Source organism: Pipistrellus hanaki (genome assembly GCF_964339955.1).
Source record: "Pipistrellus hanaki genome assembly, chromosome: 10".
In the NCBI taxonomy this organism is placed as follows: Eukaryota; Metazoa; Chordata; class Mammalia; order Chiroptera; family Vespertilionidae; genus Pipistrellus; species Pipistrellus hanaki.
Genome location: NC_140512.1, coordinates 43,273,402 through 43,290,409, shown reverse-complemented (window position 1 = coordinate 43,290,409; position 17,008 = coordinate 43,273,402). Strand labels below are relative to the sequence as shown.

General features: G+C 37.7%; 1 protein-coding gene across 1 annotated transcript in view; it reads left to right on the top strand.

The window, feature by feature from the left end:
* The window catches only part of CNTNAP2 (contactin associated protein 2), a 1,655,791-nt gene that overhangs the window by 698,198 nt on the left and 940,585 nt on the right, over window positions 1-17,008 (top strand). The window contains exon 4 of the mRNA XM_084896487.1: window positions 12,982-13,129. Coding sequence (XP_084752613.1) covers window positions 12,982-13,129 — 148 coding nt within the window. The remainder of the gene's footprint in view (window positions 1-12,981; window positions 13,130-17,008) is intronic.

Below are 17,008 nucleotides of genomic sequence, written 5' to 3'. Positions count from 1 at the left end.
AGAGATACTGTGTGATCACCTGCTAATCATTCATGGAACACTGAGAACTGTGACCCTTAGATTTAAATATGTAGACTACCATTGAAGATATGCAATATTTACTTATGTTGGCACAATTAGTATAGTATTTTTCCCCACCATATGGCCTATTCACTAAAATTTGTTTAAAATAACAGTGAATTAATAACCAAAAATAATCTGTTAATTTAATTTTGAGAAAATCTTGGTTAAACACATTTAAAATAATTTTCACATAATACATACTGACATGAAATTTTGTAAGTTAAATCCCTAGTCTGTTATGTTGAGGTTAATAAAATCAAGGGTTTACTGTATAGCACAAGAGCACCATGGAGACTGGGCTAATGGAAAACATGGAAGATGGAGTTCAATGAAAAGATGGGAGAAAATAGCCCAAGTAGGACTTGGTCTTGATAGACTGTGGAAGAAAGTCAGTTGAGTAGCGGACTATGGATGTGCCATACTTTCATTATCTATTTACCAGCTGATTGATATTTGGAAGGTTTCTAGATTGAGATGAGTATGAATAAGGCTCCATAAAAATTCCCATTCAGACTTGGTGTGAAGATTGATTTTCACTTTTCTTAAGCAGTAGGGTTGCTGTATTTGTTTAGGAAGTTGCCAGACTGTTGTCCAATGCTGCTGTTGTCTCATTTCGCATTTCTACTACCAATGCCAATGCCCAGCATTATAATTACCAAAGGTTATAGTGAGAAGATTTTCCTTGTTGTTGTATTTACTTGTGAGCTTTGTATTCATATCAGTTCCCCTTGCCCCATAAAACCAAAGAGTAAGATGCAGACTGACCCATGAAACACGCAGGACATTTGGAACAAATCTAAGGAAACCTGAGCTTCAGAAACCTCATTCTTTTATCATGATCTTTGCCCCAGAGAGATACTATATTGTACTAGACCAGAAACATATCTGCCCTCTTCCCCAGAAGGAACAATATACCTGTCTCCCCAGCTGCTGGCAATGCAACTCTTTATAAGACAGTTCACAATGAAAGTTTGCTCACAGATGTGCAGGAACACAAGCCACACCTGAGGAGCTGACTCCCAACATTGAGAAGATTGTTGAATTGTCAGTTTTACTTTCTTTAAAAAAAAAAAAAAAAAATATATATATATATATATATATATATATATATATATATATATATATATATATATTTTATTGATTTTTACAGAGAGGAAGGGAGAGAGATAGATAGTTATAAACATCAATAAGATAGAAATATCAATCAGCTGCCTCTTGCACACCCCCTACTGGGGATGTGCCCGCAACCAAGGTACATGCCTTTGACCATAATCGAACCTGGGACCCTTCAGTCTGCAGGCCGACGCTCTATCCACCGAGCCAAACCTGTTAGGCAGTTTTACGTTCTTAATATTCATAAAGCATTATTATGAAGTATATTGGTTTTGGGTCATATTTGTTATGTTATAGGTTTGTGGTATAGTGAACAGTTCACTTTTAATTTTTTTTTTTTTTGGCATAAAGCTTGTTTAAAATAGATTTTTTATTTTATTTTTTTAGATTTACAAAATGTGTATTTTCTATCATGAAAACTTCACACCAACATTATACACTTGGAAAAAAATTACAAACAGGATGTATTACAAATTTATGTAAGCAATAACTTAGTTCACACCATGCAATAAAAAGAGCATTAATCAAGATACACAAGCTTTTATAGGTCCTAAACTGAAGGACTTTTCTTCTGCAGAATCCTTAAAACAGGTGGCACCTAAAAATTGTTAGCCTTTCTACTGAGAGGTAAATTATACCCAACAAGGATGGAAAAGATTAACACACTAGTTGTCTATTATGGATCATTCCATCTTTGTTCAACAATTGCTGAAACTCTTTTCTCATATTCATGTTTGTTTTCCTGATAAAGTCATGCTACCTGGCTATTAGTTGGACTTTTTGGATTTGGTTCATCCAGCAGGGACTGAATTGAGGTTAAAATAGAAGATACATCAGATACATCATATGTTGGACTCTATCAATTCTGAAAGATATCTCAACATATGCTACCATTAGCATACACATTTGGATGAATCATCAAATAGAACTTTTTTTGGATAAGAACCTAACAGTTAGTGGTTTATTTGGATATTCTTCAGAAAATTCTGTTACTAGTCTGAAATCCCACATTAGTCTCCTCCTCTGGATGGTGTCAACATACTCACAGTTGCCCCTCGGTCCATCTCTAAAATAGATTATTTTTAATGTCTATCTATAGTTATGGCCTGTCTTCATTTCTAATATTGTTGTTTTTCTCACCTTTTTGTGGGGGTTAGAATTTAGTCTCACCAGAGATTTTCCAAATTACATACTTTGTAGAGGGTCATCTTATGGCATTCTTGATTTTCGGGTTTTATTTATTTTAATTCTTATTTTCTTGATTGTTTTCTGATACACTTCACATTTTTTGAATTATTCTGGTCTTTTATTCAAACTTCTAAAGTGTATTGCCTAGGTCATTGATTTTTATCCCTCTCCTACAATAAATAATAAAGACTATAATTTTCCTCTAAATACTACTTCTGTTACATGTCACAATTTTTGATATCTTACTCTTTTTTTTTTTTTTTTTGACTAATGTTGGGAAACAGCTCTTCAGGCATGGCTTGTGTTCCTGCACATCTTGTGAGCAAGCTTTCATTGTGAACTGTTTTATAAACAGAGTTGCATGGCAAGCAGCTGGGGAGACAGGTATAATGTTCCTTCTGGGGGAAGAGGGCAGGTTTGTTTCAGGTCTAGTACAATATAGTATCTCTCTGGGCAAAAGGTCATGATAAAATAATGTGTTCTTAGTAGTTATTAACTATCAGATGATTTTTTTATCGAGATGTTGCTGTATTTGTCCCCATTTGTCTCCATTGTTTGAGTTTATTCAACTTTACACAGCTAGTTGGTGGCTGAATTAAGACCTGCACTATTTTCAGAGCTTATATTTTTGTTTTTAATATTATTTAATCAATGTTAATTAACTGCATTGTCTTCTGAGAATGCAGACTGTGTGGCATCAATTTTTGGATTCTTCTCTGACTTAATTGAAGGCCTAAAATACCTTTGAAAAATATCTAATGTAGTGTTTTTAAAATCTATAGCATTAGGCTTATGAATTATTTTGTCTAAATATATCCTCAGTAATTTTTCCTCCTCAGATAAATCCACGAGTGAAAGATAATGCTTTCATATTCCATTGTTATGGTAGTTTTATTAATGTCTTATTAAAATAGTTATTCAAAAGAACATTTTTAATACACACTTATTAAAAACTAGGGACCCAGTGCACACATTTGTGCACCTGGAAAAAAACTGTGGGCTCACACCAACTGATGGTGCTGAGCAATTGAGACTAGTGCTGGCTGTTTGTTTATTCAGTTGTTCTGGTTGTTCCACCATCCAATCTATTTGCATATTAGCATTTTATTATATAGGATAATAGGAAATGACTCTGGCGTGCATGTCTCCTTGGTTGGAGTACCATCCAGTCCACTGGAAGATCACAGGTTTGATTCCCAGTCAGGGCACATACCTAGGTTGCAAGTTCCTTCCTCCCTCTCTCTCTAAAAGCAATAAAAATGATAATATTAATAGGAAATTTCCTCTTATTCATGTTTTGATAAGGTAGTGGCTGTGAGAGAAGAGGAAGCATTTTTAGATGAGAGCAGAATGTGTGGGCTCTTCACAGAATGCTCAGAAGTTAGTTGAACCATTCAGGGATGAGCTATATATATGCAAACGAACCCTAGTATAAGTGAACCATTCCTTCTACAACTATGGCAGAGTGAAAATTCTGATACTTTAAGATTGTTTGGTCAAGTCCATTGACATTAGTGGAAGTCAGCTAATCTATATAGGTCTCTGTGATTTCTACAAAATATACTTTTTATCTTATATAACATATTAATTTTAATTTCTAAGAGTTAGTGGACTTCTCAGAAAATAGCCATTATCCCAGTGGATATATATTTAAGCTGTAGATCTTTGGACTTATAGAAAATTTAAATTATGTATTTAAATAATCTGTTTCTGGTTTGTGTGTTTTTTCTCACTTAAACTAATCTTATCAGATGGTTACTATACTCTTAGATCAAATGATGCTATCTTATCAACTACCTCAGACTATTTGATTCAAAAATTTAAATTATAGATCTTTTCTTGAGATCTGACCAATACCTATAGACTGTGAAATTCAAAAAGGGAAATAAAAAAAGGAACATATGAAACAGAATAAACAATTTTGGGCAATTTACATGACCATTGAGACCCTACACTAAATATATCATAAATCTTCTTATCTATTTTGGTTATTATTAAATAAAAATATTTTCATAACAGGGTACTTATTCTCATAAGATGATACAAAGAATAAGATTAGTTTGAATATCTTGCAAATAAAATAAATTTTTATATCTGTAATTTATTTCTTTGATTTTCTATATGGACTTTAGTACAAGAGAGGATGATGGGCATGAGCAGACAAAAATAATTCAATTATTAGTCATTAGCATACATAAAAGTGTACATATTAAAGTCGCATGTCTGTATCTTGAAAATTATAATTTATGGTATACTAGTGCAGTGAAATCCTTTGAATTAGGGGACACTTAGGATAAATGATTTAAGTATTGCTATTGTGTAGCAGGATAGCTTTTTGTAGCACACTCTAGTAAAGAAGAAATTCTTTACTGGATTTCCTAAAATTTTTGAGTTGGAGGCTTTGACATGACCAATACCATATTTGTATTGCAGAGTAATAAAATTGAAAGTGGGGCAGGGAATTGGGAAACTTTATAATATCTCAGGTATGAAATAATTAAAAAATCCTAAACCATGAAATGGCTATAGAAATGAAAAGGAAGTAAATGTAAATAAGGAATTGTAACTCAGATTAGATCATGGAAAGTATAGAAGAAGGTGAAGTTAATAGAACCAAAGATTTTACTAAAAATATGATATTGAAAAATTAGGAGAATTCTAGAGAGAGTTCCAACTGAATATACCATAAGGACATTCAGAAATGATATTATTGAGAGACTAGAGCCCCAGTACATGAAATTCATGAATGGGTATGGTCCCTAGATCTGGCCTGTGATCAGGGCCATCTTCCTTGGCTGCCTATGGCCGCCTTCCTTCCCCTCTCCCCACTGCTGCCATCAACCCCCTATTCTCCATTTGCCATCAGGTGATTGGTGCCTGACCACCAGGGAAAGGGACCAAGAGGTCGAATGTTCCTGCTCAGTTGCCATCCCCATCCCTGTCATAGGTCACCCTCTGTGTGTGGGGTGACCAGTGGGGCAAGGACTTTGGCCTGGTGCCACTTGCATTCCCTGCCACCCACCCCCAGTCCCTCATTTGCCATTAGGTGATCAGAGCCTGCTGGCTAGGGAAAGGGACCAAGAGGTGGGCAGTGCACCTCAAAGTTTCTGGTCCAGCATAATTCTGGTTGTTCTGCCATTAGGGCCAATTTGCATATTACCTTTTTATTATATAGGATAGGATAGAGACCTTGTGCATGTGTGGGGGCTGGCTGGCTGGCCTGCCTGATGGCTGCTCCAGATTGGGGTGGGAGTCCCTGCTGGGTGGCCGGGCCGGCCTGGGCAAGGGGCCATGGTCATTCTGGTCTTTGGTTGTTCTGGTCATTTTTACCATTTCAGTCGCTGGGCTTTTATTTATTTTTATTATTATTAGTTTTTTAAATGTCAATTCTTTATATATATATATATATATATATATATATATATATATATATATATATTATTGATTTTTTACTGAGAGGAAGAGAGAGGGATAGAGAGTTAGGAGTTAGAAACATCGATGAGAGAGAATCATCCATCAGCTGCCTCTTGCACACCCCCTACTGGGGATGTACCCGCAACCACGGTACATGCCCTTTACCAGAATCGAACCCGGGACCTTTTGGTCCGCAGGCCTATGCTCTATCCACTGAGCCAAACCGGTTTCCGCTGGGTTTTTATTATATAGGATTATAATTATCATAGGAATTTTGCACACATATATAGCAGTCATTGTTCTGATCAGAAGCAGGCACATTCCAAAGTGTTTACCTAAACAGAATTTAGTGAAGGGGCAGTTAACAGGAGTGTGGCAGGTTTAAGGGAAGGAACAAGGGATAATGAATTCTCATGAATGACAAACACAGGGGAGCCACTACCATCCCTAGGGCTTACAGAACAAGGAAAGAAACAATATTATCAGGGACCAGGGAGAACTGGAGCCATGGATGGCAGGCTGCTGAGAGGGTGGCCATCTGTTAGTGTGCCCATTAAGGGGAAACAGGTAGATGCCTGAAGGCAAAGGAGCCTGAGTCATCCATCTGTAAGCCCATCATTACTCAGACTCCCTGAGGGTCAGAACATAAACCTAGGCAGTGGAGGAAACAGAGAGTGACAGCGAATATACTGTGGAGTTATGATTGAAGACAAGAAAGTGGTTGACTTCACTTTTGAAAGGTTAGAGAGAACAACCTAATTTTTAATAATACGTAGGAAATAATATCCAATGAAGAGGTTGAAGTTATCTGAGATGAAATAAAATGCAAAGTATAAATGTCCTCAAATAAGAAGATGACTAACTCTGGGGGATGTTGAAGAAAAATTCAATAGCCAAGAAACAAGTTATTGGGTCACCATCAGTGACCTTTCTGATTTCTCTTTTGGAAGAGAAGATACCAGTAAACAAATTGCTAAAGCTTCAAGACAGCACAGAGAAAGAGGGAAATGCAGAGAACAAACCATCTATTTGATAAATTTTGTATTGGAAGGGAGTAGAAAACTAGAACTAGTAAATATGGAAGAATATACTGTAATTGTTTTTTCCATGAAAGGTGAAATTCAAAAAGAAAAAAAAAATAGTTTCTTTAGATGAGGTATCCTCATTTTGCCTCTTTCTCTGTATCACAAAGATACATTTACTGGGTACTAATCTTATTATAGAATATAAAAAATGGTAGGAAACATAAGTATATTAAACTGAGAAAGAATAAAGTAATTATTAATGTTCAAATCAGAGAATGCACTTAGTGTCAAACTTATTAATATCTCACGGGGTATCAAGCTATCTAAGTGAGTGAATTTCACATTTTGAAAAGACCCAATTTGAAGATAGTAATTTACTTTGCTATTACTAACCCTCATCCTAAATAAAACTGGATTGTGTTTTTTGATCTTATGCTTATGAAAGCATTTGATTCCACATTAAAAAGAGAGGTACTTTGGGTACTTTCCAAGTGCAGCTTAAATATACTGCCATAGAAATGTGTCCAATATTTGAAGATAAGCAGTGTTCATGGAGGATAACCTGAGATTAATGCCACCCATCCTTTCCTCTGGATGCTCTGAGATGTTTCCAGATTAAACTAGTCAGCAGAAAGCTGAATATCCGCATTGACATTTGGTTCCCATTGTGAAACTGTGTTTACGGAATTGCATCTTAAAATTTTTCCATAGGGCTGCATTGAAGAAAACTCCTTATGAGATATCTCTCTATCTAATACAAATGTTCCTCAACACTTTGCTCATTGTAAAGCATAGTTCCTTTTACATTGGACTCATTTAACATATCTCTTTCTGGGCTCAATATCAGGCATCTTATGCTTCTTCAAGCAACTGCTTAGATATGATTTATACAGATATGATAAATCTCACAACTGATTGCGTCGCCATCTGTGTGGTGTGCCAGCAATCCTAAAAGCAAAGTTTTACAGAACCTCACAAAATATATTTTGTGGTTTTTATCAAAGTACCATATGATAAGCATTATTAATCAACTAGCATAGAGGGTATTTAATTTTAAAAGTGAAAAATCTGTTCCCATTCTCTCCCATCACTGGTTCCATTCTCCCCATATATAACATATCAGTTTGTTCAATTATCAATTTTGATATCAATATTACCTATTGACTATTGACTTCTTTATAGACCAATTCATAGTTAGCTACTTACTTCACCCCCCCCCCCGCCCCCATGTCTGGCCTGATCTTTGATACATGCAGAAATGACAGAGCTATCAAATATAAACAGGTGGGAATTCACATTTTTATTCACTCATTTAATCAGGCAGTAAACAGATTATTATTAGACTCTAACCACTAGGTAGGGGTCAAATATAATAGTGGACTAAATATTGGATCCAAGACTGACATACATACTTCTGAAATAGTCATTCAGTGGGTAATCCTATCTAATAAAGAGGTAATATGCAAGTTGACTGTCACTCCAACACACAAGATGGCCATTCCCATGTGGTCAAAGATGGCCATCCCCATGTGGACACAAGATGACCACTACATGTGACCTGCAATGGAGGGCAGGTGGGAGAGACCAGGCCTACAGGGGAGGACAGTTGGATGGGACCCAGGCCTGAAGAGGAGGGCAGTTGGGGGTGACCAGGCCAGCAGGGAGGGCAGTTAGGGGTGACTATGCTGACAGGTTAAGGCAATTAGGGGTGGCTAGGCTGGTAGGGGAGAGCAGTTAGGGGCAATTAGGCCAGCAGGGGAGCAGTTAGTCATTGATCAGGCTGCAGGGGAGTGGTTAGGGTGTGACCAGGCTGGCAGGAAGAAGCAGTTAGGGGCAATCAGGTAGGCAGGCAGGAGAGCAGTTGGGAGCCAACAGTCCTGGATTTTGAGAGGACAGCCAGACATCCCTCAAGGGGTCCCAGATTGGAAAGGGTGCAGGCTGGGCTGAGGGACAAATTTTGTGCGCCAGGCCTCTAGTAAAACCATAATGAAGTCATTGCTATTGAGTAAAGGGAATTAAAATACAGAATGCTATGGGGCTCCCTGCAGAATGGCGGGGTTTAACAAGCTAGGGTCATGGGATGTGCTTACTGGCTGGAAGGTCCATCTGAGCTGAGTCCTGCAGAATGTGTTGTATAGCCAGATAGGGGATGATAAGAGAACCCAGGTGAAAAGGCCAGATCAGGGGTATAATCCATGCAGGAAGGTATGAAACTACTTCTCTCCTTCCTGCCTTACAGGGAGTGGTCATAAGCCTAGAGACTCACCGCAAGGCTGCAAAATGGAAAATCTATCTCTACACTTTGATATAAATTGCTAACATGGGGAGAATAAAATTTAAAACCCAGCCAGAAGTAAAATGTCGCTTTAAGAAAAGTGATTATGGTGACCACAGGGTTATGACATCAACTTAAGGAGTATCAGTGTGTGTTCCTATTGCAGCAGAGATATTTTGTGTTTTAAGAAAATAAGATATCTCACTTCAGCAAATGTTCTTTAGTTGTTATTCTCACCTGATCCCCAATGCACTAGACTCCTCAGGAGCACTAGCATCTCTTCCCAGGCTTGCTTACCCAATGGCTGAATGTTTTAGTCATATTTTTTCCTCCTTAAGTAAAACCTTCACACCAAGATAAACCGTCTTGGTCATTCGCTGCAGGGGTGTATGATAATTTATTTGAGATGTTTTGAAATGTGAGGTTTTACTGAGGACTAAATATGTTTATTCTCTTCATAAAATACTTCATAAGTTACATCTTTGACCCCATAACAGTGAATCTGAGGGGAAATTTTACCTCATGCATCACACGCAGCACACTTCTCAATCCCCATGTATTTTCCTGTGGCCTGATAAATTACATGCTTCAAGGGTGACAGAATGCTCTCCCAAAGGTTATTGGTTTTTAGGTGCCATGTGGCTGCACAGCCTTCTGATGACTTTAGACGTGGATCATATTTTGGGCAGAGGGAGGATTTATTAATTTGAAAGATTCTCTTAGCTCAGGGACAGGCAAACTAGAGTCTACAGCCCACTCTGGTCCCTGCCCGTTAAAGAATGTAAGATCTCTCACTGCTTTTAAAGTCTTGTATGCTCAGATAGTTTATACATTTTTAAAATGCTGTTTAAAAAAATAACAGGAAAGAAGAAGAGAGGATATGGGGCTGAGAGGTATGTGGCCTGAACATACAAAAAAAATAAAATAAAAATAAAAAATAATAAATAAGTAAATTAATTAATTAACTCTTTGACTGGTTCTTTACAGAAAAAAAGTCTGCTTATCCCTCTCTTAGGCCATCCAAACTATCGTTTGGGCTAGAAGAACTGTTTAGTGCACATGGTGGAAAATATCCAGTTGTTAAAATTTCAGTGATGTTTAGGTTATGCGAATGTGCCTCCTGAATGACTCCCAACATGTTATAAAACAAAAAAAGCTCCAACTCTTTGCTGTGTATTTATAGGACCATAAAGCCGTATCATAGGTTTAACATTCTATTATGTTGTTCTTAGCTTTACTAAGCATAAAGCTTTGCAAGTTACATAAATGCTATGCTAGTAAAACAAAACAGAATAAAACTATCCTTCTAAGCACATATACAAATCACAGCTACAAAAGGAGATTTGATAGCGGAGACATGCATCATATGCACCGTAGCGGACCAGTCTTTCTTTCCTTCCAGTAAAAGTGTCATTCAGACATCTGATTACTTGTATTGAAATTGAAAAGTAGCTTGTGCTAATGACCCCAATAGGAGCGTGCTTTGGGAAGATGTGTGAGAAAGGAAAATACTAATGCTGTCAAAATTCATGGAAATGAAAATGCAGAAAGAGGTACACTACACAGGGAAAATATACTGCCAAGGGTTGGAAATCAAACGAATGTCTAAAATGTGGTATGATATAAATTATCAAATTTTCTATATAATACCAAACATTAAAAATAAATGTGTTGTGCCAGAAGAAAGAAAATGCAATTCTCAGTTTAGGATGGGGTTGGCTCGGATGAGTTCGTGGCTGGTTTGTTCTTATTATTATAGCTATTAGCTCGTGTCCTTCTTCGTTCTTATTAGCTATTCAGCATCGAGTGATTTAAGCCCTCTCATTCTTCTAAACCTGCGTTTCTTGACTTGAAACAAAAAAAAGCATCTCTACCAAAGTTAGAATTTTCTGTCATGCACCAACAATACAGTGTGAACTTATGTATTAAAGTGATGTATTTTGAAACGAAAAAAAGTCAACCGAAAATCGGGGGCAAAAGACCAAAATTGCACAAAAATTACCTGCAGATCTTGACGGCAAAGTAAGTCTTTTCTTTGAAGTGGGGGGTAGCCTTATACAGCGAATATAGGTCTAAACCTATGTTTTAACTGTAAAATTAGGGGGTGGTCTTATACGCCGGAAAATACGGTATATGTTGTTTTTATTAATTCAAGGGCTACATCTTCTTCTATGTTCTTTAACTTTCCCAAAAAACTGCTATATAAAAGGAGACATTTTACATGTATTTGTGCCTTTGTATTCAGGACAATGATCAGGGATGCCTATGTCAACAGCAGATGCAAACGTAGGGGGACCATGGCTCACGGGAGCAAAGAATTTTCAGTAACCACCAGAGGTTTGTCCAATAACCACAACTGGTGCCCTGCCTTTGGTGCCACCACTCACCTGCCCCACCATCCCACCACAGTGATGCCTGCCATTTCTGCGCACGCCCCCTGGTGTTTAGCACACATCATCAGACCGGTTGTTCAGTTTTTCTGGGTGTTCTGCTCTTCCATTTATTGGCATATTAGCCTTTTATTTTATAGGATTATGTCTCCTCCCCATTATGTTCTTTAATAACAAACATGCCATGAAAATAAAAACTCTGTCTATATTGTTCACTCCTATCTCCCAGTGAATTGAACAGTATCTGGTACAAGGAAGACTCTCAGATATTCCCTGAGTCAGCAAGTGAGCGAATCAGTAAATGATAAATGAATGAATGAATGAGTTGTTCCAGCGCAGGTGCTCAATTTGAATCTCATTGAGTTAGGCACCCTCCCACCCCAGTACTTCCAACTGTCATTTGCCTGTCCTGAATCAGGTGGGTTGAGAAGTGCTGAAAAAGTGACCTTTTAAAGAAAATTCAGGGGCTGTTACTCAAAGAAAGAGAAGAGTGTACTGAGGAGGGAGGAACAGCTGTCTGCCCTGTGATCCCCCCCTTCTCTCTTTCTCTCACCATGCCTGTATATTAATACCTTGGGCTAGGTTTATGTCTTTTCTTTTGCTCCCTTCTCTCAAAAAGTTAACAATTCTTCTTTTGAAATATCTTATATCTTTTTTGAGAACTTTCCAATATAATCCACGTTGGCATTGACCCTCAGTTCCCTTGTCACTAGTCATACTGCCCATGGTGATGTGATCTCCACAACCCAGGATCCCCTGACTGTGGGTTTCTTATTCTGTCATTTGTCGTTTTTCCCCAAAAAAAGTACAACATAGTCAATTGTTCTTTCTACCTAATGGATGTGGAAAATGTTGTCAGCCTTGTAATGGTGGCATAGGAATAGGGTTGGATTTTAGGAAAAATTATTCATTGTGCAATTAAAATTTTAGATCTCATAATTTAAATGTTTATTGTACACTACAGTGGGTACCATATGGTGTTTCATTTGTTTAACATCTTGGTATGTTGACATATATTTAAGGACCCATGGAACTTTGGCTCAGTTTCCATTTAAAACTGCATTTGTTGCCCTGGCCAATGTTTCTCAGTGGATAGAGCATAAGCTGGCACTGAAAGGTTGCAGTTAGATTCCATGTCAAAGACATATACCTGGGTTTCGGAGTCCATCTTGGGCCCTGATCAGGTGAGTGCAGGAGGCAACCAATCAATGTGTCTCTCTCACATCTCCCTCTTTCTTGCCCTCCTTGTCTTCCACTCACTCTAAAATCAAATGGGAAAACAATGTCCTTAGGTGAAGATTGAAAAAAATAATGATAAAATTCGACTTGTTTTCAAATAAAGGAAGTATGAGCATTTTTTGTTCATTTGTTTGTTTGTTGACAAATTGCTTTTGGTGTGGAGAATATAAGTCCTGGCATTGGATAAGAAAATTAAGTTTAGTTTTGCAGATAGAGAACATGGTTGTTTCTAAGGTATTTTCTCCCTAACGTGTTAATCTGATTGTCCCATCAGGCATTTCCCGGGAACATCAACTCTGATAGTGTGGTCCGGCATGACTTGCAGCATCCCGTTGTCGCCCGCTACGTGCGCTTCGTGCCTCTGGACTGGAACGGAGAAGGCCGCATCGGGCTCAGAATTGAAGTCTACGGCTGTTCTTACTGTGAGTAAATGAGATGCGTGGTGGGTTCTGCCATCTTCATGTAAAGTCTTCGTGTAAATTGTGACCTGTTTTATTTTCAGTTATTTAGCATGCCTTGTTTTCTCTGACAGTGAACTGTCTTCTGTTTTTATATATAAATAAAATATAAGGTTGTTTTGTTTTTTCGTTTTTGTTATAAATATATATTTACATTTACTTACAAGCATGTTATGTAAGAATACCTTAAGAATATCTTAAGGATTGGGAAGCAATTTTGTTGAGTTAGCTAAAATAACAAAGCTTATTAGTATAATTAGTATAATTCTTTCTTAAAGAGGTTTTGCTTACTGGTCTTTTCTGAAGTGTTTATTCAGGAATCTTGCCCATATTTCTATTGGGTTGTCTTTATGTATTTGTATAATTGTTTTGAGTAGTATTTTTAAAGTTTTAATTGTTTAAAGTATTACATATGTCTCCTTTTTTCCCCCCCATCAACCCTTCCCCAGCCACTTCCACCACCCAGGACAAGCCCCCACCTCCCCAGTGTCGTGTCCATGTCCATTGGTTATACTAATATGCATGCATACAAGTCCTTTGGTTAATCTCTTACCTCCCTCTTCTGCCTTCCCTCTGAGGTTTGATGGTTTGTTTTGTGTTTTTTACATCCAACTCTGTTTTGTTTTTTATTCTCATTATGATATGTAGACATGTATCTTTTTTTGAGCTGGCTTTAAAAATAATTATTTGAACGGAGACCGGTTTGGCTCAGTGGATAGAGCATCGGCCTGCGGACTGAAAGGTCCCGGGTTTGATTCCTGTCAAGGGTATGTACCTCGGTTGCGGGCACATCCCCGGTAGGGGGTGTGCAGGAGGCAGCTGGTCAATGATTCTCTCTCATCGATGTTTCTAGCTCTCTATCCCTCTCTCTTCTTTTCTGTAAAAAATCAATAAAATATATTTAAAAATAATAATAATTATTATTTGAAAACCAACATAACCAGTTAAGTTACTTTGGAGCTTACAGTAAATAATAAAAGAAGCTTGCCAAAAGAAAATAGCCCTCTGACTGTAAAACATGACAATGTGTTCTATAATTATTATAAGTAGATTTGTAAAATTTTGAGTTAGTGCTATCATGAACTTTTCCATCAATCTTGGGCTTTGGCAATCACAACATGCAAAAATGAAAAATACCTGAAACTAATTAGGAATCTGGATATTCTGTATATGCCTTTTTTTGGTAGGAGAAATCATTCCCTTTGGGTAACTGTATTAATATTTATACCTATAGAAGCCATGGAGTAATGATAAATTGGCAACATAGAATCAAATAAAGTAAAATGGAAGTTGAAAAATAGAATATTGTGATAGGTTATAAGTGGATAATGGCCTTCTAGAGATAACTGGCTCTAATTGCTGTTACTTAATAAGACAAGTGTTTGTAGATGTGATTAAATTTATGGCCTGTTTTAAAAAGATATCTATTGATTTTTAAAGAAAGAGGAAGGGAGAGAAGAGAGGGGAGGTAGGAGGGAGGGAGGGAAGGAGGGAGAGAGAGAGAGAGAGAGAGAGAGAGAGAGAGAGAGAGAGAGAGAGAGAGAGAGAAGCATCAATGTGAAAACTAAACATCCATCAACTGCCTCCTGCATGCCCCCTACCAGGAATCCAGCCCTCAAACCAGGTGTGTGCCCTGAATGAGAACTGAATGGCAACCTTTCAATTCACAGGAAGACACCCAACCAACTGAGACACACTGTCCAGGACAAGTTAATGGTCTTGGCTTGGGAAGAGTATCCAGTGTGCTCTAAGTGCAATCACATATATCTTTATAGGAGGTAGGCAGAGGGAAGTTTTGCAGGCAGGAAGAGATGGAGGCAAGGTGACCATGGATGTAGAGATTGGAGAGATGTCACTATTCTCCAGGGAATGTAGACAGCCACCAGAGACTGGAAGAGGAGAGGAGATTACCCCCAAGACCTGCAGAGGGAGTGTGGTCCTGAACAAATAGATTTCAACCCAGTGAAACTGACTTGAGACTTTTGGCCTCCAAAACTGTGAGAGAACAAATCTCTGTGTTTTTTTAAGCTACCATAATTTTGGTAATTTGTTATAACAGTAACAGGAAACTAATACAAATGTCAATTTCATTTTAGGGGAAAAAAAGATACAAAAAATATCTCTAGAGCAATGGTCTCCAGTGGAAATTTTATACAAAGATGTTAATATTCTAGATCTGCTCTATTCACTAGACAGGTGTGGCTATTGAGCATTTAAATATAGGCAAGGCACTGAGGAACTCAATTTTTAATTCATTTGGATTGAAATAATGCAGCTTAAAGGAACCAAAACATCTGCATCTTACTTTTTCTCCTTATAATCTAAACAAATTATAACATTTGTGTTCTAATTGACAGGCTCTACATTTTTCCCTGGGGGTTAGAAAACAACAGTTTAATCATTCTGCAGTGGCTGTTTTTACTGTAAAAAATTTGATGGCAAGTCTATTTCCCTAAACAGATCCTTAACTAGGTCATTTCCTATTCTTTATTTGTCTACTACTATTTATAAAGAATACAAATTATATTTAGGTCTTTTTCAAGAAAAAACATGCATGTTTATACAAGGGAGGAAAAAAAGATGTGTTAAGCATATTTGTTGTGGACAACTTTCTCAAAGTTACAATGATTTGGATTTATCTACCCTGGAATTCAGACTGGAGTGGGTTCTGAGAAGATGGTCCTCTCTTTTTCCTTGAACGCAGTGAACTGTTGGCTCGAGGGCTGTGTTTGAGTTTTCAATGAGAAAAGGAATCCTGGAGCCTTGAGTGGGGAAATGCAGATGCACTTGTCCATTGGCCCTCTTAGGAGTAACAGTCCTGTGCACTCCAAGGTCCCCGCAAGGAGGAAGCAGCCTTTGATCACTCTTGCAGGAGAGAGAAATGAATTCTCTCATCATTCTTAAAAACCCCTTCGAGGGTTTATCTGAGATCTATCTGAAACCTGCAGGTTAGAGAATGGGGTTGCTCTTTGATTTCAGTTTGCTAGAAACTCGAGAGAGAGAGAACTCTCAGTGTGAGCCCTGCTTTGGTTGGAGTGTATTCTCCTGTAAATCCCCTCGTGTGTGTCATCTTTCTTCCATGATCAGCTCTTGCATGATCGCTTTGTTGCCTGAGCAATTAGGTTCTTCTCAAGGCTGAAATCAGAGGCTCACGCTATTCCAGGTGGAGAAGTTTAGTTCCAGGCCACTGCTTCGAAGCCTTGGGGCTTCTACTGCTTTTGTTTCCTGACTTGTCTTGATGGTAAAATGAATTCCAGTTTCAATGAATTTAAACTCGTTTTAGATTATTCCACTCCCTCTGCATTTGGTTTTCCCTCAAGTTAAGTGGAAGCTAGTGCATTCTGTTATTTTTTTTAAAACTTAGAGCTATCCTCCCTGTCCTTTGACTCAGTAGGCCGTCTCCCAAAACACCAATGCTAATCTTCATACTCCATATCAAAGGGATTTCAGGAAGTAGAAGGGAAACTTCTCAGTCTAATAATTTTAAAAAATCATTATGGCTGGAGCACTCAAACATTTATTTAACAAAAGCCCAACACAGCGTATTAATTAAAGTAGTGAGTCTTTTTTGACAAATATTAAATTGGCTTTAACCAGAGTCTTCATAAGAGGAAGGTCAGCACATTGGGAAACCAGGATATGCACATTAATAACATAATTTTTATATATGCCTTCAATTTGGATGAATAACTAATAAAGCCTAGCGATGTCACCCAATGCAATCCTGGTGGAAAATAAGTGCCAGGAGGGGGAGAAGACCATATTAATATTTTGTTTTGTGTATGAAATTCATGCAAGAATAGGCCTTCCTTCCCCCAGTTGCTGGCACTGGCTTCCCTCCAG